General features: G+C 34.9%; 3 protein-coding genes and 1 long non-coding RNA gene across 5 annotated transcripts; 2 read left to right on the top strand and 2 right to left on the bottom strand.

The window, feature by feature from the left end:
• The first annotated feature begins 321 nt into the window (after nucleotides 1-321).
• LOC139105547 (zinc finger protein 664) lies at nucleotides 322-4,725 on the top strand. The gene is made up of 6 exons (XM_070661723.1): nucleotides 322-1,332; nucleotides 1,444-1,585; nucleotides 1,668-1,823; nucleotides 2,494-2,754; nucleotides 2,970-3,139; nucleotides 4,513-4,725. Exons 1-6 carry the CDS (start codon nucleotides 1,114-1,116, stop codon nucleotides 4,723-4,725), a joined length of 1,161 nt encoding a protein of 386 aa, XP_070517824.1. The 5' UTR covers nucleotides 322-1,113.
• On the bottom strand, nucleotides 4,432-11,341 carry Dpp10 (Dipeptidyl peptidase 10). Of its 2 annotated transcripts, XM_070661705.1 has the most exons (17): nucleotides 11,323-11,341; nucleotides 11,104-11,234; nucleotides 10,110-10,271; nucleotides 9,756-9,902; nucleotides 9,545-9,672; nucleotides 9,241-9,452; nucleotides 8,904-9,067; nucleotides 8,642-8,745; nucleotides 8,392-8,512; nucleotides 8,080-8,312; nucleotides 7,708-8,006; nucleotides 7,376-7,545; nucleotides 7,107-7,249; nucleotides 6,767-6,961; nucleotides 6,504-6,664; nucleotides 6,129-6,340; nucleotides 4,432-6,057 (listed from the first exon to the last, which is right to left on the bottom strand). In XM_070661705.1, the coding sequence occupies exons 2-17, from the start codon at nucleotides 11,134-11,136 to the stop codon at nucleotides 5,902-5,904; spliced, it is 2,640 nt and encodes an 879-aa protein (XP_070517806.1). In that variant the 5' UTR covers nucleotides 11,137-11,234; nucleotides 11,323-11,341; the 3' UTR covers nucleotides 4,432-5,901. The 2 variants fall into 2 exon arrangements, with proteins under 2 accessions (XP_070517806.1, XP_070517807.1); XM_070661706.1 differs by lacking the exon at nucleotides 11,323-11,341 and having other exon boundaries at nucleotides 10,110-10,268; nucleotides 11,104-11,228.
• LOC139105553 (uncharacterized) lies at nucleotides 9,379-12,116 on the top strand. The gene is made up of 4 exons (XR_011546215.1): nucleotides 9,379-9,492; nucleotides 11,310-11,586; nucleotides 11,671-11,852; nucleotides 11,966-12,116. It is a non-coding gene; the product is annotated as an uncharacterized lncRNA (long non-coding RNA).
• On the bottom strand, nucleotides 12,058-23,426 carry LOC139105544 (neuropeptides capa receptor-like). Its single transcript, XM_070661720.1, has 6 exons — nucleotides 21,276-23,426; nucleotides 17,261-17,351; nucleotides 16,844-17,043; nucleotides 15,421-15,663; nucleotides 13,821-14,163; nucleotides 12,058-13,710 (listed from the first exon to the last, which is right to left on the bottom strand). The coding sequence occupies exons 1-6, from the start codon at nucleotides 21,553-21,555 to the stop codon at nucleotides 13,467-13,469; spliced, it is 1,401 nt and encodes a 466-aa protein (XP_070517821.1). The 5' UTR covers nucleotides 21,556-23,426; the 3' UTR covers nucleotides 12,058-13,466.
• Between the last annotated feature and the right edge of the window lie 650 nt (nucleotides 23,427-24,076).

Below are 24,076 nucleotides of genomic sequence, written 5' to 3'. Positions count from 1 at the left end.
CAGAGGGAGAGAGAAAGAGAATAGAAAGCGACAGGTGCGCGGGCACCCACGTGGGTTCTTTAAAGCGTCGTCGCGGATGGTGGAAGCAGAGCGAAGAAGACAACGATGACGACAACGACGAAGATGACGAAGAAGACGAGGAGGATTACCGGCCGGCTTCCTTGTGCCAGCCTGAAAAGACCGGCACTCGCTCCACACTCGAGTTGCCCTCACGCCAACATGTAGTGGGGTGAATATCGCATTGGCGTAGAGTTTACTTGGATAAATTATATTTCTTTTCATGGATGTTACGTTTATTTATAGATACATCAGATGCTTGAATTAAGAATTAGGACATTACTACATGAGGAAACAAGTTTTCCTCGCACATTTCTTTCTAATCTTTATGTTTATAAAGCTGTTGTAAATTTCTCATATCTTATTCAATTGGAGATGTTGTTAACTTGATCACATGACAGCGAGTAGCTGCTGAAGAGTGGAGAAATCCAGTCGTGCCCGGTCGGATGTCCCTAAGGCTATTTCTCGACTACGCCGATGAAAAAGACAGCTCGGCGAGAGCTCAGTATGGCGAGTAGGAATAGGTAGTTTCAGCAGGGGAAGGGCTAACCATTCGGTAGCAAATGCTGGTAACCCGTCGCAAGGTCAAGATCAGTCGGTTAATCCCATCCAGTCGGCTGAGGGCCTTGCACCTTGCACAACGAGCAATTCTGTCTCTCCGTTTGTTCGCAATTCTCATATACGTATATGTGTTATTTCGCACTTTAAAACACGATACGCTATAAATACGTAAATTAACGCGTGATTAACGAATTATTATCGTGGTGCAATAAAGTTTGAAGATTAAACAGATTGTTTTTAAAGAACGTACGGCTTTATCCAATACGTAAAATTGAAATTTATCAATGATGGACTTTATGTTTGATACCTGACACTATCTAAAAATTTAATGCTCTATTTGATCATAATAAATGTGTCTCGATTTTATCCAATTGAATCTAGCTCGGTATTACGGATATATATAAAATAATTATTCGCAGAGTGCAAGTTACAGTGTATGATAAGTTTTTAGAATAGTGGTAATTTAAAAAAAATATTTCCACGTGAGTCTCTGTTATGGAAACTTGCGTATTGATACCCAAAGAATTTTCCTTGGTTCTGACCAATGAACAGTCATCCTGTAAAAGTCTCTTCAAGAATGATTCGAGTGCGTTGGATGTAAGAATCTCAGTGTGGTCAAATGTATTTATTCCTTCGGGTACTCTGATTTATCCGTTTCAAGGATCAATTAGGTTCGACAAGATTGATTTATATTCTCTTCTCGATGACAATGATGTAAGTATAATCATGAAATTATTTATAAACGTAGCTATTAAATTTTCCACGAAATAATTATTAACTTTGAGATTTTATAAATCATTAATATATGTATCGATATGTTTTCAGATCAGGCGCGAATACGGGTGCTATGATGAAGTCTTCTTTTCTAATTATAATCTCAACAAACGTCAGTGCAATTGGATAAGATTTCTTCGTATCGTTCAATCGTACGATCAACAAGTTAATCTAATTGGTACAAAGGTAAAGGGTAAGTCTAAAACAAAGTACATTTTTTTTAATGTAGGATGTTGTTGATGTAATTTTTGTCTCTAATTTTTTTATTTCCTTAGGTGAACCTATTTTTGAGGTGATAAAAAACGTTCAGCCGGACACAGAACTGGTGGCTTGGTTCCTGCCAGCAACGCAGCAGGATTTTGTTATCATTTCGCACGACGTGTGTTCTAGATCGGCGATCTACAGGTGCACGATCGATTCTATTTTAGACGGTAAGTAAAAGACGTAAACATATATATATATATATATATTATTAATGAAAATTGATAATAAGATGGAAATAAGACCAAAACGTATAAAAAGTTTTTTTTTTTTAATAAAAACACATTACGAAATTTAATTTTGCAATGAATTGTTAAGTTGTTCAACAAACATAACGATATTGTTTTATACATAATTTCATTCTACGCTCTTCTATTTTAAAATTCACAAAGAATATTCGACGTTGTTACTAAGGGTCTAGCTAATCCACAACCATTGTACTGTCCTTTATCTTCGGTTTGTGTGAGCGGGAATGGTGGCAATCCTTACATTTGAATCGGAAATCGCGAATCTTTTGTGATCCGCCCGACAAAAATGCCGCCCGCGTATTTGCATTTCAGATCGTTTTCGACGATTCTGTTGTTCCTTCTTCGATTGCATGACGATTACTGCTAAACGGCCACAATAGCGGCCGATTGACGAGAAGATAAAATATAGAATTGTTGCAAAATATTTTTCTTTGATTTTTTCTTATTTGATTAATCTTATTTAAATATATATAAAAATTTATATTTATATAAATTATTTATATATTTTTTAATAAAACGTTTGTATAAAACAATAATTAAAATCATTATTTCCACATTTAAACAGTTTTTACTTGATTTTTATATCACACAGAATCCCCGCTAGACTTATCAATGACGCTACTCGCTCATCACTCTTTGCCGCCGATGTCACATTCTTACTACGAGTTGGATGAATACGAATCGACGTCCGAGGAATCCTCGTCATCGACGCTATCGTTGGTCGGTGATCATCTCGATTGCAGTATCTTGACGACAATTAAAAGAGGGGAGAGAGTTCTATTACCCTGTGAAGTCTGTGGTAAATCTTTCGATCGACCGTCACTCTTAAAACGACATATGAGGACTCATACAGGTATGAAACCAAATCCATGAAAAAAAACGTTATTTTTATGTGCCTGGATATAATATTTTTGTCTTTATAAATTAGATAAATTTTTTTTTATTATGCTTAAAGTTATGTCGATTACACTGCAACTAATATTAAGTTTGTGATAATATAAATTGCGTCAGAAATTATAAAACGTGAAAAATTAGCGGTGGTAAGTCAAAATCGATATTAAATTGAAGGGGAAAAACCGCATGTCTGCATGGTGTGCAACAAGGGTTTCTCAACTTCGAGCTCGTTGAACACGCACAAGCGCATCCACAGTGGCGAAAAACCTCACCAGTGCTTAGTCTGTGGAAAGAAGTTTACAGCTTCATCGAATCTCTACTACCACCGGATGACTCATATTAAGGTGAGCGGTCGGCACAATACTTGTTGCGTGCCTTTATTATAACAAATGCTTTTTTATATTTGATATCACGTGGACTAACACACCTGTTAACAATTAAATTACGTACCTTAAATCAATTAATTGTCATAACATTTTACAGACTTCAATGAATCCTTACTACACGTTTTTAATCTCTTTGCCTTTCGCGTAAGCCTGGTAGAATTAGAGTGTCTGATAAAGAAAAAAGAAATAAATCGAGTGATCGTGGAAGACGATTGAAGAAGAAAGAGCGTGTATGTATGAGGAGAGCCACGGATGCAAAGTTTTTACTTATCGCAGCGGAAACTCTGTATGAGTTTCTCTAATCCCACCCGAAGTAATGATATCTCGGTAGCCATATAGGTTGGTCTGTGCCATCAGCTACTGTAATTGGCCCATTACTTGCTACCGCATGGAATGCGATCCAATTAGAGAGACAGAGAACGTACGGAGCCGGAGGCTTCTCGCCACGTTACTCACCCTCCCGACTCCTTTCCTCCTGCTGCTCTCTTACACACGTTCTGCAGTCATCCCGCTGCTCCTTCCGTGCGATTTATTTTGCTCTGATTTTCCCTTTCCGCCTCGCCGTCTTTGGCTTCTTTGGTCTCCCATTCTTCTTCTCGCTGCGAAATTCTTCCGAATTTTACCTTCTTATTTATCTTGCAAACTTCTGAAAAAATATATAAATATATTTAATTATAAAAATATATTTTTAAAGCTACTTGACAAGTTTTTCAAGCTTAAATTAATTTAAATTCACGGCTAGTCTTTTTTTTTAATATCTATGTAATTATTCTATTTTATAACTTGCTGTTATACAACTACAAACGCTGACCAAGTCTCTTAAGAGCGAGAATTCACGCACACGTGTTCGTGCACGTAGCGTCCCATACCTACCGGCAGGTGCATCCGAGATTACGCGTGTAAACGAGAGAAGGTATATCGTGTGCACGCACACGCACTCGTCGGGTAGGAGAGAGAAGAGGTGACGCGTTGCAGGCGGCCTTAACGAGCCGCGTATACACACCGGTTTTAGTTTAGCAAGGTTATTTGCTAAATGGCCTTCCTGCCTCCGTGAATAATTGCCACTGGATACGCCGAGAGTGCGGTTGAACCATATTTTTTAAAATAAACCTTGCCGTTAAATCCGTACAATTCTTAAAAGTACATATTTTTCATTGAGTTTCTTAATAGATAATTCTCCGACTACTGAAATGAGAATGGAAATTGATGAATAAGTAGGAACAAAAAAAAAAAGAGATAGTCCCCACATATTCTTTCTACATATAGAAGTTAGATTGTATTTTAATTAACTCGTCTACATTTATTATAAAATATTCGTTATCCTTTTTCAGGAGAAACCACACAAATGTTCACAATGTTCAAAATCATTTCCGACGCCAGGTGATTTGAAGAGTCATATGTACGTGCACAACGGATTGTGGCCATTCAGATGTCACATTTGCAGTCGCGGTTTTAGTAAACCGACCAACCTAAAGAATCATATGCTACTCCACCTGGGCAGGTGCTCCAACAAAAAGTACATTAAGTCTATTTCTGATTTCTGATCAAATGCCTATTTGTAATAATTTCTTTAAAAACTCGAGAAGTGCCATCAACGGTCAAACATCTAATTTAATAAGAGAATATTACATGTAGACGCAATACTTCTGCATTGTGATTAATTCAGGTCATATTCGAGTCTGAAGACGCACTTGCTTATTGATTATTGATATAAACTCTTGCGAAATTTTTAATTTAATATTATTGTATTGTTGCATTATTATAATTATTCTCTATGGCTAGCATGTAATCTTTTGGATGAGCATTAATATATCACGTGTCATATATCACAAGATGAAAAACTATGCATTGACAGAAGGGTTAAATGTGAAAATTTACATTTCTACGCGCGATTGATATGTACACGATGAAAACGATTCCACGGCTAATCATGTGTTCTTTTTTTTTTTTTGTTACATGCTCAATAGTTAAGTCATATATGCTTATGAAGAATTGTTAAAAATATAAGTTTCTCTTACTATAAAAATTTAATTATTACAAGATTATTATGTGTTTTACGATAAAATTGTTACTTGAAATTAAAGAATCAAAAAAGTTAAATAAATCACTATGTACACTACACATGTGCACACACACACGCGCGCACACACTCACACATACACACAACAATGTATAATAAAAATTTCTTTTGAAATTTAGAATGTAAGTTACTATTTTTTTATATTAAAATTTAATGATCAATGATATTGTTGTATGTTTTAAGAAATATATTTATATGTGTATGTGTACATGCGTGTACATGTAAATGTGATAAGATTGTCATTATATAATATTGTTTTTCTTTAGCTACTTCGGCGACAGAATTTCGTCGTATCAATTTTACTTAATACGTTAAGACATCTTGAAATAAATAATCTGCATATTTCATAGAGAATTTATTTGATTGTGGATGATCGATACGTGCCTTTTTTAACCGGTGTAAGCGCACTCATGTGATGATTGTACATACACACTTCATTCTATTTTATTATTTCGAATGTCGGAGTACAAAATGATGGGTCATGCATGTATCTTTTATAAGTATTCTATTAGACGGAACACAATTTGGAGAAGTTTAGATTTTCACAATTTTTTTCGTTTTTTTCTTTTTTTTTTTTTTAAATATAATTTTAAACATTTTGTAGATATCTTTACGCAACGTATCACGTCATTTCTATGTGTTAATATGAATACAAGCCACCAGAGCCGCCACTACCGAGGCCGGCTTTCGTGTCAGCAGGTACTTGTTTTTGAAAGCAGTCCTCCAAGAACTGTTCCATGGAGAGGTACAGATGTCCCTTAACACCTGCCAAAGTGTGGCTTACGTCCGGATAAACCTAAATAAATCAATTAACGAATATGTGATTTTCAGTTACAGTTATATTTATACGAGAAAACGTCGCAATACCTGTTGTCGAAAGAGTATGCCTTCTTTAGCAAGATGACGAGTAAGCGCCATGGATTGTTGGAACTGAACGTTGTCGTCCGCAGTCCCGTGAATTAAATAAAACATCTTATCACGCAGGTACTTTACTTTGTCATAAACGTTCGATTCAGCGTAGCCTTTGTAATTAGATGTCACATTAGGTAACCCCATATACCTCTCGGCATATGCAGAATCTGCGTCAACAAGTATGTCAAATTAATTATCGAATAAATAAATTATTTCGTTTTCTTGATAGACTTTTTACGAAGAATGTGAAGAATAAGTGTTTGAAAAAAAAAAAAAAAAAACAAGTTGGCTACACTATCAAGAATACAACGGTCTAGCGATTCACAATACCGTAAAGCTCCCAGGAGACGATAGGTGCGACGCTTATTCCACACTGGAATACCTTTTGCTCTGGGTGAGCCAAAACGAGGGCAGCGACGAAACCGCCGTAACTCCATCCCCATACAGCAACCCTTCGTTTATCCACAAAATGCAGCGAGTCTCGTAAGTACCTGAACAATTATAATCGGCGGAGGGATTAAGTTTCATACAACTTTAGATCTGTTGGCGTACATAATTTTCAACTCTATATTTATCTCAAATAATTTACTCACTCCGTAACTTCGAGTTGATCAGCTACTTCTACAGATCCTAGTCTGTAATAAACTTCGTGCAGCAATTTATAACCTTGTCCACCACTTCCTCTGCCATCGATCTGTGCGACAATAACGTTCCTTCGGCTAGCCAGATATGTGTTCCAATCCACTTTAAATATATCGGTGACTAATTGCGATCCGGGAGCACCGTGCCTGTAAAAATAAGTTGTAATATTCGTTTCTATGTTCAATCGCATTACATGAACGTGAAAATACTACGGCAACTAGTTCAAACTTACTTGTGAAATACTTAAATTTAGTGCTGGTTATATTTATATATAACTTTTGACAGACTTACACTTGTACAACCAACGGGTAACGTGTAATCTCATCTTCTCGTAGCCCAGGCGGTAAATGTAATCTTACCTGGGCATTGTAACCGCCACTTATTTGTACAGGAAACGTTTTCACCTGCGGTAATGCGATGCTCCCTATTCTCTCCTGCAATAAACATTCACATGAGCATGCACAGTATATATTTTGCAAGATTGAGATTGAAAAAACAAATCAGATGTTATTTATAATAAAAAGAATTCAGTGAAAAGTTTATGATAAAAAAAACCGTACGCGCAGCAACGTGTTGTTCTGCAATGTTGTAACGAGCCGCGGTAGAGACATTTCCATTTTGTAAAGGGCCACGGTAGGTATACCAGGTCCAAGGCACTCGAGAATGAAATATTCAAAGTCCGCGGACGGGAAAATCGCATTGTGATATTGGCAAGGTGGATCTCCGGTTTCTAAAAACACAGAACACATGGGATCAAGTAATAAAAAATATATATAACATTAATGTATGAATAGCATGCTTATTTGCTACAATATTCTTTATTTGTTAAATAATATTGTGGCAAACTTTAAACAAAGATAAAACGAGACAAGAGAAATGAGTTGAAACTTACTTAAAACGTTTTTGTTTTTTAATCTGTCTTTTTTTGAAACTTCCTTCGCTGGACGATGTTCCTTGTTATCGATATGAATTTCATGCTGATCGTGCCATTCATTTCTATTAATGAGACCACCTTGCCAACTTGAAGAGCTAGTCCGATGTTCATTTTCGTCGTTGTTTGTCATATCGGATGATACGGTGCACGTGAGGCACACAGCAGGATGTAAAGATGATCCCATTTGAGGAAGAGTAGAACTCACGCGATAAAGATGTCTCTGGCCCGGTCTCGTAAATGGAATACCGATAAAATATCTGGTTTTAAAATGCAAATTATATTTCACGATATTAAATTGCAAACGTTAATTTAATAAATTTATTCGCTCACATAGTATTATTTATTTGGTCCCACACTAAAATTCTAACGACTTCGAATTTTCCATGTGTCAAAGGCACTACTTGTTTACGGAGCACGTTCGTCCAAACTATATGCTTAAAGTATCCCGCGGGTCCATCTTTCACGGGACTTATTGCGATATAACTGCTGCCGTTTGTTGAAAATAGAGGAGCTTCCGGCGGAGTGTCCACCCACCCACTCTCACCCGATATCTTTTGAATTTCCTAAAATAGAACAAATATTAATTGAATGTACTTTTCATATATTTTAAATATCAAATGAAAGAACGTGGCACTTACGAACCTGGCAATGCCACATTGGACTTTTGCATATGGTGATTACTGAGAAATTCTGAGCACGATTTAACCATGTTATACAGACTTCTGTTTGAGATATCCAGGAAGCAGTCGAGAAATAATGCTCCCTGACATGAAAACGGTATATAAATAATATATAATAGGTACGAAGACTTAGAAAAAAACTAATTTTATTAAAAAATTTTTTAATACACAGCATAAATGTTTTATACGTTGAAAAAGATTATTAAACTCACGTATTCTCGATGATTGACGGTGGTTTTACTTGTTTTTGACGAATGTTCTTCGGGTCAACTAAATCAGCAACGTGCAGCTTTATAGTAGGATTTGGCGTTCCTGGCTAGCAAATAAAACACAAAACTTTTTAAATAATGTTGTGTTTTTTTTTTATCTTGTTAGGGAATATAAATAATATTTAAAAAATATATTTTTTTGTTGAATTGTGCAATAACTTTTAAACGTATTTTTCTAATTGTTAAATATATATTTTTAATATACCTTAGGATACCGTAGAGATCGTATGTCGGGGTATAAAGCTTTGTTTCCCTCTCCGAACCATGAAATATGCATTTCTTCCACAAAAGAATCATTGAACGACGCATAAAGCATTAAATGACCGTCCGGTGACATCCAAATTGCTTCTCTATTGTGCAATATTTCCTCTGCAAATAATAATCAGACGAAAATGAGCAACAGTTAATTTATTTTATACTTTTATTTATGCTTCGTTATACATTGAGGCAAATTTGAAACAAATATTTGAAATTTTATTTAATTGTTATCTTAATTAAATGCCACTGATTGAACCACATGAAGATTAACTAAATTTTTTTACCTTCGTACAGCCAATCTGGTACGCCGTTGGACAATATACCAGGCACTGCAGTTGTCGTTACCCGATATGCAGTATTGCTTATAGGACCTGTCCTGTAATAAATATCATAGTCCTGCACCATGACAAGTCCGTGCCCACGTGGAGTCCACTGCGCCAGTAGAAGATACGGATGGTTGTCTTTCTCAGGGTGAGGGGTCAACGCTATGCACTCTCTGCGAAGCCGTCCGGAAAAACGTTCATATTAATACCAAGGTAAGGAATCAATATATGTATATGTTACTGGTGCTTTGTAAATTTTACTGACCGCGTATTGAGATCGTAAACAACATATTGCGCTAAATACGAGTAACGAAATAGTTTCTTCACATTTTGAGCAAGAAGCAAGAACTTGTGATCCGGTGATAGAGAGAATTTTGCTGGGTTCAATCTCCTCTGTAAAAAAAAAAGTTAATTAATAATTTTTTTAATTTTTTTTTTAATAACGTCTACGACAAATTTTAAATAAAAAGACTTACGAATGTCTCATTTGGCATTAAACTGTGCGATTCGATACTCGAGACGTTTAACAAAGAAATACCACCCCAAATGTCTCGATAACAAATATGACGATTACTCGCCCAGGATCCATTGAATAATAAGGGAGATAACTCGCCAGAGAGCACCTGAAAGATAGAAAACTTGTTGAATAAATTCTACTTTTGTAATTATAAAAAAAAAAGTGTTATAAGATTAATTTTTTTAAATAGCTTCTGTTTAGAAAAAACTCGCTATCTCAATCGTTTTACATAAGATGTAAATTTTTCTGGAACTGGAATATAGATGTTTCACTATACGTAAAAATGTTAATTGGGAAACTGTAAATAACTCACCTCAGAGAGGTGTAATCGCGTTCCTCGTATTCTGGGACCATCATCAGGCGGTGTGAGCAAAGCTACAGATGTAACAATAAGAGCTAGGACCGCGACGATCACGAGCAGCGCTATTAAAATCCCACGCCAATTCCTTTGATTTGGATTCGTTGAAACTAGCTCCTATCACAAAGGTCTTTACTAACGCTAATGTCAAAAGTGATTGAGTCAATAGTATAAGAAGATATTAAAATTCAGCATCCATTAAATTACAAAAGATGCATTTGTCTTTGTGAATTTTATGAATTAAATTTATTTTTATGTGTTTTAATAAATTTAATAATAGAATGTTAAGAAATAAAATTAACGAAAATCGCGATATAGGTCATTGAAATTGGATCTCTGGAAATACGCTGATTGCATCTTTTTGCTTTTTGATACTTGAAAAAAGCGTGAAAGTCGCTGATGCTGCGATATTAATCAATATAATGTGTAGAATACAAGAGCATTGCAGGTGCTTTCATGGTAAGAGTAGCTAGTCAGCTGCTGTAACTAAAATCAATAGGGAGGGAAGCGATATGCTGCACTACGTGCGTCAATGTGTTGGAGAGAAAATGCGTATAAATATATGTTACACTCTTAAAAATAGACTTTGATAAGCTTTAGTTTTTTATTTTTGATAGACGTCTAATTTCTCGTTTATAACTAAAACTGTATTATATATCAAAATCATAGAATGTGAAATAATTAAATGACAGTGTTGAAAAATAAGGAAACTTACGTAGGATTTAACTAATTTTTTTTTTTTGGGCACATTTAATAACCGCATTTACTTACCTTTATGCCACGTTAAGATTAATTAATAATATTTATTAATAAATAACATAAATAGAGTTTATGATTGTTCAGCGCATGAAGCACGTTGTCTTTGAAAAACAAATAATTGATTCTTTAAAATTAATAAGAGTTGATAAGAAGCTCAGCGTAATGTTTAACTGCAAGTTTAATTAATTACCTCGTCGTCGTAAATATTGTCGTGATCTGCCATCGGTGGTGCAAATCGAACGCTCCGCGGCTTCTTTTTGACCTGAGATGCGAAACGACGCGGCCCTTTGCGTTTATCCCATTCGACGTTGGTAGTAATTTCTGCAATCGGAATTTTCTCGCTTCACAATTTTAAATCTATAACAAGATCACCTTATTTCATATCTGCAATTGCAGACGCTGTACTCACATCATACGAGTTCCCGATACTGAGCGACAGATCATCCCTTCCGAGTGATGCTGCAGATGTAGAGTTTGCGCAATCGTCAGCGGATGCTGCGCTATAGAAGCAGGTCGAGAGGAAGAGAAAAAAGCGATAAAAGAGAAAGGAGGGAAAAAGAGAAAGCCGATATATAAAAATATGTTTGTGCATAGCTTAAGAGAAAAAAAAGGAAGGAGATAACGATTATGTACAGTTATTTTTGGACAAAATTATCTACATCTTCCTTTAGACGTAAGTATTATTTATTTCATTCTTTAACTATATAATTGCGGTATGTGGTACACTTCGTGTATCTAAGAAAAACATCTTTTATAGAATTCCAGCATCCTCGCTGCAGTAGTATGTATCCATGATGGTCAGAGGTTTTAGTTTCAACAACATCCGCTACCAGGCGTCACCTCCTTGGCTTTCAAATTAACCTAGTAGTACGAATCGACAATATGTCGGTCAGACATTATCGAAGAGGAGTTCAGTGGTGCAGTTTGACAATTAATTGGGTAAATATTATTTATAAAATAAGTTAAAACAAAGCAAAATATAATTAAGCTAGCCTTTTACCTTGGGCGATAAGTTACCAACTGCAAACTTTAATGATCTGTCTACATTTCAGGCAATCCCATGGAAAATTTATAATTTACACAGACACACATCACGTATATTTGTACGTAACAGAATCAGCTTTAACCCTTATCAAGATTTCCATTTATTAGCAGACACGAGCAAAGTGAAGATAAAGAATTGTTTTTCTACTTGAAAATTTATTAAGGTAAAAACGTTTTTATTAATATATTCTATGTTTTTTTTTTCTACATGATTTACTAGCATGATATGCTTCTCGCTTTCGACTCGTTGGAGCGTTTTTTGCGAGGGCGAGCGTTAACGATACCATTGAACGCTGACGAGATCTTAATTAGAGGCGACGTTAGTGATCGATGGCACGCCATCCTTTCTGACAGTCGGTGATGGTCTGGAAGTTATTTAGAGTTTTGTAAATTAACGAGGAACGAAGTTAGCTGCCATAGCACTTCGATTCCGCGTGAATTAATAATCGCGCAATTAAATCGTTTGGGGCGGATGCAACGCGCCGAATAATTTGGTCTAATTAACGACAAGGACTGCCAGGGTTTCGAGTAGTTTTATTATGTTTGTATCTCATCAACTCCATCAGGTAGCGATTTTATTTACAAATAAGTTCGAGTATTTATGACGTAGTTAACATTAACGCATTTAATGCTACCTAATTAGAACGGCGCAGAATATTTTTACCGTCGTTTTACTTTTCTTTCTTCTTCTTTTTTTTTTTTTTTTTGGAATCACAGTAGACTGCACATGCGGAGAAAGGCATTATTACAATAATATAATAAGCACAAATTTTTATTTTAGATTTTTAGTAAATAACATTTTATTCACTGAGAATGATAATTAAAGAGAGTGCATAATTAAACGAGCTTTAATTAAATAGACGGAAATAATGCAAAAAACAACGAGCGCAGGATATTCTCTTTAGAAGACTCTGTAACTCTTAATGCGCTTTTTAATGCGCTGTACCCTGAGCGTAAAATTTGTTACTGCACAGTAGTGACGTTACCAGCTTTCTAAAAGATTCTTTCGGGAAATTAAAACAACGCTAAGTAAATTCGTGGCATAATTATTTGAGATTAATGAATGATTTCGAACTTTGATTTAATCATTCATGTATTTGTTTTATTAGCACAAATTTATTTATGGTAATGTGTGCCTCGTATTAAAACACTTAACTGCGCACAAGACGTGATTAATTTCGGAAAATCTTCGTCGGAGATTACGGAGTCTGACATTTACATCGTAATAAATTAATATAATTTATTGATATTGCTAAACTTTTATTGATTCGATATATTATCTTACTTACTTACTTCGTACTTTTGCTTGTGCGATTTACATTATTTAAACACAGTTTTCCATAAAACTTGATTCTTTATTTCGGTTACGTGCACAATATAACGCGTAGTATCTACGCCAATTTCGTCTTGCACACGGGAATGATACGATAACTTTCCGCTAAGGGTACATGTAGCCCATACGATCTTCACCCCGTAACATTTATTCCCCTCTTTGGAAGAAACCAAGAATCAAATACACGTTTCGGTTGCCACGATTGGCGAAATGTCGTCTCGTGTCTCCTCACTCGATCGATGTTTGGCCCTGCCGTTGCTCGAATGCGCCACAAAAGGGGATTTTGTATTTTGCGGATGTAAATGAGAACGGAGAAAATCGCACGGCACCTTCTCTGCATTGCAATTACCCGCATCGTCATCCTCGTCGACGTAATGTAATTTTATCGGCGAACGAAGAATTGCATGCGGCGTGTTGCATCTGGAAATAAAAAATAACGAAGACATGGTTAGACACGCGTTTTCCTGATAGGGAGGATTTGCCAGAGACAAACGGCCCTAGTAGGGGCGAATTAAGGCTTGTGTGCTTACTTGATGCTACGTTGATAGTGTATACTTCTCACACGGATCATCTGAGATTCTCTTCTAGACCCGTATCCGCATACCGTGCTGTCTTTCATACTACTGAGGTCGTCCTTTATGGCGGTGGGACTTGTCGGCGTGCAGCACAGTGTTCTCTTAAACGCCATCCTGTATTTTACGCTCATCACGTTGTACAAGATTGGATTGACGGTGGTGCTGAAGTAATACAGGCAGCCACCCAGCGGATAGAGCCATTCGTTAATGTCATTGAAAGCCGACACCTGATACACGTACAATAACCGCTGAGCGTGAAAGGGCGCCCAACAGATAAAAAATGTTACCACGACCGCACCTGTAGAATGAAGCCATCAGCATTTTTTACATGAAAGTATCATTGTAATTAATTACTCTAAAGAGAACCACTTTGTAAAAGGAAAAAAGAACGAATGAATAACTGAGGAACGACGAGTTACGAACGAGATGATGAAAAATATCTTCAAAGAAGGGATTAAATCGAATCGAGAGTTCAATCAAAACTTCAATTATTGAAAATTTAAACTATTAGACACTTTAAACCGTGTTTTTCTCATGCACGCTTGAAATTATTGTAGATTTCAATCTAAGTTTAGCTGCATCATTCAACTCGGTTTATTAGCCTTTCTTACTTATTTATGTTTTAAAAATGCTATTCTTAATTTAAATTTAATCAATCTCCACTCCGTTCTGTGATGTCTGATCATATAAAATACAGTCTCGTAATAATGAATATTTATTTCGCGTTGTTACATAATACTATCTGCAGAGAATAAATAAAACAGAGTCACAGAATTATTCGCGTTGCGCAAGCATCGTTTTTTTTTAATTTGCACTGGCTACATTTTTTATGGATATAAGCGCCTCTAAACTTTACCTTTAAATTTTCATGAGCTATAAAGCCGAACAGAGACGCACAAGTGCTTTATAAACAAATATAAAGTATGCATTAAAATTATAGGAAAGAAACAGAAAATATAAAGCTTTTTTGCCAGACATCTTGTGAGATTGATATGGAGAATAAATTAATTTTGAGCCAGCAACGTGGTGTGCCATTGAAAACTGTCCGATTTACGTCAATACGTGGCAAAACTTTAACGTTCGCCAGCATGAATCACGTGCGAGAAAACGAAAACCATGCGATTACGGCATGGAATTTTGACACCTCCATAATAACTGCTTTTTGAAAACGGCGCTCGTAATATGACTCTTTGCAATTTATCATACGTTGAAAATTGAAGGGAAGCTGATGTAAAATCTTGAACGACATATATTTAATAAAAAAAAAAAAAAAGGTTATAACTTTTTTTTTATGAGGAATATAGCTTATTTGTGCTACTTTGAGACCGACTAGCTTTCTAAAAGCAAATCAATAATGATATGAAATTCCATTGTGTGCGATTTATAAAAGATACGAAATAATTTCTGATGGTCTCGAGGGTGTAGAAGAAATACGATCGAAATAAAATGCGATATCGGCGCAATGCAATAAACGCGACGAAGCGCGTCGCGCGAGTTAATATGTGCTTTTTGCTATGACCGTGGTGTTGTATGATTGTAAAAAGTTGAAAATTACTGAGCATTCGGATGATGGCTTTTCGTGATTGAGCCTGTCTCGTTTCTCCATGAACGGAGCCCTCGATGGTGCGTCCGAGGCCGTTATTTTGTATTCGGAGACCCATTCTCACATAAAGCACTGCTATGGACAACATCGGCATGAAGAAAAAGATAAGGCAACTGAGCTCGTAAAGCGGAAACTTGGGCATGTTAGGCAGCAGCATAGCACACATTGCCGATTCTTCGGAAAGGCGGCCGGATCCTGCAAACAGATGCGGGAAACGTGCTTCTTTTCTAAACTTTCATTACTCTATTACACAAATGGTGAAAATCTGTTACAAATAGCGATAAATTGTTAAAAAGATCTTAATTCAATGCGTTTTAAGAAATACACCGGTTTTATTAACGTACAACAAATTGAAATATAATTCTCTTACAAACAGAATTTTATTATAATCCGTCAGCTGCATACTACAGTTGTCGGATTAAAAGCTTTAAATCTATCAATACAAAAGCATTACAACGTGTTCTGACTAATTAATTCTCGATTGAATAACCACTTATCTGTGCAACGTATTTAAATATTTTAAGCGGGGTTTTATTAATTATATATAATTTGAAATTATAATTCACACATTTTGCGATTATATAGACAATACACGAGTATAGAGAAATACTTGTTTTGCAAATAAATTTAGTACATGCATAAATAATTGTTAAGTAAATATTCACTTAAATGTAATACAAATATCTCCAAATCAGAGTCGTAAAAATTTGAAAGATGCAGCATTATATGCAATAAATATTCTGCAAATATAAATTTTAAATAATTATCTCGTACATATATACAATTTTTTGGGGATCAATTCTAAGACATTTTGAGCATAAGGATAGCTGCACAGCTGCATAAATAAATGACTCTATCATTAAAGTAGAATCGTGGATATGTTTGCTTTTTTAATGATACTAATATTTTAATCACATTTTTCGCTGAACGTTTATAACAATATATGATGCCCGTGAAAAGCTCTTCTTTGTGCGACGTAATTGCGCTCAGTGTATCGTCGTCATGCACGACGTAGGTTTGCCATTGAATATTCGACCACGTTATTATCACGTCGCTGCATATTTAAGAATTTTTTTATTCATAAAAATTAAGATATAACACAAATTTCTCTCGATTAATCGATACTTTTTAGAAACTACGTGTCAAGTAGATATAATTTTTTTTTTTTTACATATATTTTAGCTGCCAGGAATTAAATTTTACAAATATTTATAAATAAATTAACTTTGCCCTTTTATGAATTTATAAAAAAATTTTTAAACTTTTATTTGCGATACTTAGTTCGCCGATTACAAACACTCGACTGAATATAAGTAGACGAGCGAGTTAATAACGCAAAAAGTACTCACGAGTTAATAACACAAAAGGTACTCACTTGGAGGATATTCGATGTAATTAACGGTAGTGTAAGCGGCGAATGGTAGAGCAAAGATGAGGGCCAACAGCCAAGCACCTAAGATGAATCTTATAGGTCGTTTCAATCCGCTCATTGAATACAAATGCAAGGGGTGGCATATAGCTAAGTATCTCTCCAACGAGAATATCACTATTGTTAATACCGACACGTAAGACGACCTTAAAACAAAAGCCATGAAGTAATTTTACAATTGGCGATTATTAGTCTCATAAATTTATCTTTAATAAATATAAATAATTAATTTTATTGTATTACAAATTATTATATAAAGTTTACAATTAAAAGCTATTAAATTCGCTTTTTTGCTTTCATTTTTGCTATCGTTAGTATTTTGTTCTTTCTTTCTTTTTTTTTTTCTTTTTAATCTAAACTTACATTTCTGAAACGTACGCTCGTATTTTGCACAAACCGACTCCAAGAGTCCATGGATATTGTTGCCAAAATACACTTAATTCGTTGGGTAGTCCTTAAAAAAAAATAATAAATATTATATGCAGATTTCTCTTACAAAGAAGCGAAGCTGCTAAAGATCTACGAAATAATTTCTTACAAAAGTCTACAAAATAAATTTTGCTGTCTCAGTTTCTCTTGAGGATCATTATCTTTATTAACATACAAAGGACACGAAACGTTCGTGATTTTCAAATAGAGAAGTATCAGGCGACGTAAAGGCAAAGCTTCAGAGTAATATTAGATTCTTTGTTAAGAGCTAGCACAGGTATAAATGTAGGCGAATCATAACGAACACACGTAAAGGGGAAGATACAGAAGCAAGGCGAATCAGAGATTCAATATTGCCATGATATATTTATACAGGTCCTCTCGAGACCAATCATTAATTAAATACAAAGTGCAGACCATTACACATTGCCGTATTACAATTTGTGCTGCAATGAAATTTCCATAAATCAATTTTTATTAAAAAAGAAAAGAAAAAAACTTGTGACATATTTAATTTTAGTAATATCACGCCAAAACTTTTTTAATTAATTCCGATACCTGAAACTACTACGAATCTTCTAAGTTTTCTGGTATATTTACTTGTATCGCCCACATTATTTTTTATTAAGGATTCGCATTTATTTTACTTTACTTCACTTTACCTTTACTTTATGTGTACTTATATATTCTCTAGCTAGGGATTCTATTAAATTTATCGCTACCGAAAAAGAAATAACACGTGGGTAAATAACGTAATAAAGTCTGATACACATCGTTTGCGAAAGTGTTAGTTTTATTGGGTTTCACGTTCAATCACTTGGGATACTTCCTCGCGCTATTGAAGGCCGGTACAAACCAAATTGTAATTAATCGAAGGCAAAATTGCATTAGCCGCATCGGGCAGAGTCGTCTATTTTATCCGACTTCGGAGATCACAAAATCCATTAACTCGCGGTTAATATCGAGTACGTGACGAATCTTGAAACCGCGCGATAGATCGTGTTCTCGCATAGACATTGGCTTTCACTAGGCTCGATAATAGGTTCTTATTATTCCATCATTAACGAGTGGATCGGAAGATTTGCATTTGAGAAATTAATTAATAATTCCATTTTATATATATGTTTCTTTTATTTGAAAATATTCTTTCATTTGAATAAGAAATGATGAAACAATTTATTGAACTTTTTTATTGTTCGTATGTGTTTCTGTACGATAAATATCTTCCTTGTTCGTCGCTTAATTAAATTTTTAATTAATTTCTTTAATTCTGAGCGTTCTCTTATTACGTAAGATGTAACATAATGTAGTAACCGGAGAAATCTGTTGTGCGAAATTAACGTTCTGTCGTAAAATTGAAGTTTTTTTCCTCGACGGGAGAAGAATGACTTATTAGATACGACTTCTCGTATTTTCTTGGCAATCTGATATGTGATCGACGAAGAAGACTTCGAAACGCAATATATAGGGCGTAATACATATCCGGATTCGATAAAGATTCATTTAGATGAAGATATCGAAACGCAGAATTTTTTGATTGACTCTTAAGTTAAGAGTTGAAAATCAAATGATTTTTACGAGCTATTTAGCAAATCAACTGGAAAGTATTATTTCTGCGAAGAAAGTACACGCGTAGTCTCAAGCATTCGATCTTAAATAGTTTCTACGGAGAATTGTGAAGCGAATCATCACTAGGATTTATCGTCAGGTCATAGATATTCGGGACACATACGCGTTCATACAGATGAACTTCTTATATTTGGATGAAAAATGGTTCTTTTTCTGGAGGTCATTTTTTATTTATGATTTTTTTACATTACAAAGTCGATATTCGGATATTTTTTGCAATTTTCTAAGCAAGTTGAGTAATCTACACGGATTAAGTATGTTTGAGATTTTAACTTCCGCAATAATAGATTATCTTGCCTTAGGTATTGACTTAATTTTGTAATCACCAGGAAATTATTACTTAAACAATGGAATATGTTTAAATAAGAAAAAAAAATATATATATGTAGATAGTCTCTTTTTTTAAACATTAAAATAAAAATATTCTCATATTCGAGTTTATTTCAGACATTAATGATTTCAAAGATGAAAATGGTATTTTCTCTAATGAATATTTATTTCATATTAATAATGGATTATGATTACCTAAATATCATCGTACCAAAACTCAATATAACGCAAATTAATATCCGGGTAATTCATTCATTACAAGCAGGTGATACTTGTAATCTTGAATGATGAACTGTTGAAGACATCGCACATCAGAATTATATCGGGGGGAAGAATGGACTTTCTAAAGATTGCGAGTGCGATTTATCTGTCGCGTAAGGGTGAGACTCGATTGAGCTTGAAAACATACAAGACCGTTTGGTAAAAGTGTCGTATGTTTTTTCCCGTTAATACACACGAGGGAAATATTCTTATAACGGAAGATTTTTGTGGAGAAACCAATAATAAAGAAATACGATTATCGTCGGTCCCCTAATAGCGACCGCTCAATGGTCACTTGCAATAAACTTCTGCGGCTTGTTTCCCACATGTTCATCAACGAGATGCAAATTACAGATAGCCTATTTACTAGAGAGGATCACATTGAATTCAGAAAGAAAAAGAAAAAAAAACAATTTATATATATTACTATTCTCCGAGATAGCAAAATCAATTTTTAACACATAACTCTCAGTCGTATAATAATTAACGCGTAATGAATAGAGGACGGTGTCACGTATACCTTCATTATCACATACGTGGTGAGATTCATTACGATGATTATCGCTTGCGCGAAGAGACAATACAATAGTTAGATTACGGTAACTTTGTTTTAGAGTGTAGCGATATATGCGTCTATTCTTCAGCCACACAAGGTGCGATGTTTTGATTCGCAATCCTAGTGCGGTTGATTAAATTGATCATCGTCAGCAACGGTAAGCTCATTGTAATAATTTCGATCAAAGCGATGATAAATAAAAGCGAATGATTCTAAACTCCGGTGAGCTGCGGTAAAGTAATTTTTGCAAGGTGGACCATAAACAATTCATGGCGGTACGTGCGTTTTTCTCCGCACTTTGTTAGTCGCTACTGTGAAAGCCCAATATAAACACTTAATGCGATTACTGCTAATTGGATGGGCAAATAATTATTACGCCCAGGTGTAAAGCTTATGGCTAACTAATTGAAAATAGCAACGAAACGCACTTAATAAAACATAAAGCCGAATTACTATCGCCACGCAAACTTTTCCAACGAAAATTCCTCACGGAAGCAATAAGAAAACTCGGATAGGAAAACTTTAAAGCTTAGATACGTTCGTAACTGCGTATCGGATCGAAATATCAAGCAAATTACACTTTCGTAGATATTATTCTAGCTGCGTGCGCGGCGTTAAGGAGAGCAGGATGAAATAAATCAGACGTAAAGTAAAGTGGCGATTTCCTTCTAAATCGAGGTCATTGTAGGAAACTATGCCGCGTACTTAACAACTATGCTGCAATGGGAAAATGTTCACAGAGAAAGAATTTCTATAATTCAAGAAAATATCTCGGACTAATATAGCCGACACAGGTTGCACTAAATTTTCAGAGAAGGAAGATAATTTTCCGGAAGCCGCTTAAACTCCAAGGAAACTATTTTAAGATTACATTATGTCGTTTAAACAATAGTAAGTAAGTAAATATTAAGAAATAAGAAAATTTTGTACTTCTCAAATTAGCGATGATTTTTAAGTCAATTACATTGCGCGCAGATATATTACATAATTGAATATTACATTTATTTATTCAAATTATACGTTACATAATAAAGATATTATGTATAAGATGCCTATTTGCGTTATATAAAAATTCGTAAAGAATAGGAATTGGAAAAGTCTTGAGAACTGCGTTGATCGCTTAACTATTAAAGAAATTCGCAATCGAGAGGATAGTTTTTGGCTTTGACTTACCGAGAATCAGTAGAAGTAGGTCGGATATTGCCAAGTTGAATAAATAGTAATTGGTAGCGGTTTGCATGACGGGATTGCGCCTGATGACGATGCAGGTCACCACATTGCCGAACACCCCGGTGACGAAGATCGCGATATAGACGAAGGTGATCGGCAAGACTTGCTTTAGCGGTAAATGCTTCGGTCCCCAAATCGACTTCAAATACTCGGATTCGTTTAGATTCATGAGTTCCGTGATATTGTCGTCGATTTTCACAAGATATCGGCCCGAAAATTCCATACTTTACACGTTTCATTAGTTCACTTATTTTTTCTCATCGGTATAGTATCACCAATTAAATTGTCGATTTTTAATCTTGGATCAAAGAGGCTCGTGTCTTCTTCGCTCGATGATTATGATTTCGCGCTATGTTACACTCTTATCGGGCACAGAAACTTAATGTGATCAACGTGATCAGCGTGCTTAATCGAACGTCGCGCGACCGTATCGCTATTAACTTCCGGCAGCGGTCACCAATTGATTTTGATCATCCAATTTCGAAGATATTTTCGAAAACGAGTCCGCTTATTTTTCGGGGATAATATCCGGGCGAAAAGCATAACGGAGTGAAAAGTGTTCCATTCGACAAACCGTGAACGAGTGACGGAGGAGCGCTCCAGTCTTCGCTATCGGACCACGCGCCCATCTACCACGCACCCAACCCTTAACTTCAACCCCCTCGAGAGAGTACGCTGCACCACCCGTCCAATAGAATTTTGCTGACCATCGCGCGTGCAAGGTATTCAAGATATTCAACGCAAATTGTTCTAAATAAGGTGCGTTATCTCGGAACAATTACGGTTAGCTGATGTTAAAAGATTTATTTTAATTAAATAATCGTTTAATCAAAGATTTGTTTCTTTTTTTTTATATAACGCTGTATTTATTAACGGTGAGAGCAGTAAATAATTTTATATAATAAATAGTTCTACAGTAGACTGGAAATATATAATGATATTAACAAAACGTGTACTCAATTTAATAGAACTGGTTCTGCTGTTCTATGAACATTTTCATTTGCACAAGAAACTTTTGCTCTCTGTGTTTCGCTTTATTTTGCAGATTATTTAATTAATAAAGCCACCCCGTTGCGCGTATCATTTATTTGTCGCATTTTCCACTTTATGAGTTTTATAAACGGGCACCACGTCGCACCTCGTTTGTAATAGACTTCCGCGGTTCGGCCTTTCAATTTTTATCTTTAACTGCGAGCATTGCTTTGCGCTCATCGTAGATTAATGAGCGTGTTGCTTAACGGATTTACGTCAATGCGTAAATATGAAGTTTGGGCCTGTATACGACACCAGACTTGATTATACCTTACAATTAGACGTGCTCGCAACCGGAGACTCCCTTTCAGAATACATCAGACGCACGCGTTAATTATGGAAACGTGTTAAATACGTTATATGTAACTCATATTCCGTAATTTTCCAACGCATGATACTTTCTGAATATATTTTACACAAAGTTAGAACTATATTTGTAACACACATCCCCGCGTGTTATAAATACAGCTGCGACTATGTAAAACTGAAAAATACGAATTTTTTTTGTTCTTTTTTGTTTTATCATAATTAAAAGTTACATTAACGCTTTAGATCAACGATCAGGAAAATCACTTTTAATTTTATTATATTAAAATATTCCATTTTATTAATAAGCGTGACGTTTGAAAAAGATCAACATCTGTAATTTTTTATACGACTATAAATATTAAACTATAATTATTCTTAAGCACTTTATTTAAAACTTTTATCTAAATCTCGCGAAATGAATAAAGTTTTATTTTACAAAATAATATTACTTTTAGTATCTAATTAAATATTTTGAGTAAAACGTTTTATATTCCACGCGAGTTATTTCTCATACATAGGTACGTATAACGTTTAACTTTCATTGTAATTAAAAATATACTACAAATAGAATTAAAAAAAAAAAAATGTATATTCTAAAGTGTTAAGAAAAAAAAAAAAAGAATTTATACGTGTATTATTTTATATTTGACATTCGAGCCATTTATTAGAAAAATATAATATGACTGTTTTTTCCCCCCTTTCATTTTTGAATGTTTTTTTTTTTTTATTATTTGAAATGACGTTAGGGATTTCTTTTGTACAAGAATACGTATAGTGCTTCTATTTCAACGTCACGCTTCATAACGGAATACTCGGAAACAAATGTTTCTCCCAATGATATTGACAAATATTACTTGCAGTACTCGTACACAGTTTCTGCATTTTAAGATTAAGTTTACGAAACTAGGCTATGTGAATCTCGATTTTGTGAGATGAATTCCCGGTTTGATACATCACGAATTCGCAAAACGTAGCCAACGGCGTAGATGAAAGAAGTTATGCGGAAATATTAATTTTCAATATTTTTGTTATTTACATGCGCGACGAATATTCAACTCGCTAAATTCTCTCGGGCGGCAATCCACCCTATATATTTTTTTCTTATCCACATCACGTACCGATTGTGGAACGAAGACATTTCGATTAACTTGCAAAATAGTGCCGTGAGAAACGACGTGCTAATAGATTCTTCACAGAGAGATCGTATTTATTTATTAAATGCCTTTTTATTTCACTGTGCGACTTCGGAAAAATTTTATTCACGTGAAACAAGTTATATTCGCTAATCTATTTAGCAAAATTAAAGTCGACGAAACCGAAATCGTTTCAGCGAATTGAATTTTCTGCACCGTGGACGCAAAAAGCCCTCCACTCTTCTTAATTACTTTTGTTACTGTTAATGA

The sequence above is a fragment of the Cardiocondyla obscurior genome, linkage group LG09 (genome assembly GCF_019399895.1).
Source record: "Cardiocondyla obscurior isolate alpha-2009 linkage group LG09, Cobs3.1, whole genome shotgun sequence".
NCBI classification, from domain to species: Eukaryota; Metazoa; Arthropoda; class Insecta; order Hymenoptera; family Formicidae; genus Cardiocondyla; species Cardiocondyla obscurior.
Note: the sequence above shows the minus strand (reverse complement) of the source record. Positions and strands in the feature narration are given on the sequence as shown.

Coding starts and splice junctions, on each gene's coding strand:
- LOC139105547 (XM_070661723.1), top strand. CDS start 1,114: ATGGAAACTTGCGTATTGATACCCAAAGAATTTTCCTTGGTTCTGACC. Junction 1,824..2,493: donor GATCGATTCTATTTTAGACG/GTAAGTAAAAGA, acceptor TATATCACACAG/AATCCCCGCTAGACTTATCA. Junction 3,140..4,512: donor ACCGGATGACTCATATTAAG/GTGAGCGGTCGG, acceptor ATCCTTTTTCAG/GAGAAACCACACAAATGTTC.
- Dpp10 (XM_070661705.1), bottom strand. CDS start 11,136: ATGGCAGATCACGACAATATTTACGACGACGAG. Junction 9,068..9,240: donor ACCAGATTGGCTGTACGAAG/GTAAAAAAATTT, acceptor TATTATTTGCAG/AGGAAATATTGCACAATAGA. Junction 7,546..7,707: donor AAAAAACAAAAACGTTTTAA/GTAAGTTTCAAC, acceptor CTGTGTTTTTAG/AAACCGGAGATCCACCTTGC.
- LOC139105544 (XM_070661720.1), bottom strand. CDS start 21,555: ATGGAATTTTCGGGCCGATATCTTGTGAAAATCGACGACAATATCACG. Junction 17,352..21,275: donor CCTACTTCTACTGATTCTCG/GTAAGTCAAAGC, acceptor TTTTTTTTTAAG/GACTACCCAACGAATTAAGT. Junction 15,664..16,843: donor TTACATCGAATATCCTCCAA/GTGAGTACCTTT, acceptor ATCTGTTTGCAG/GATCCGGCCGCCTTTCCGAA.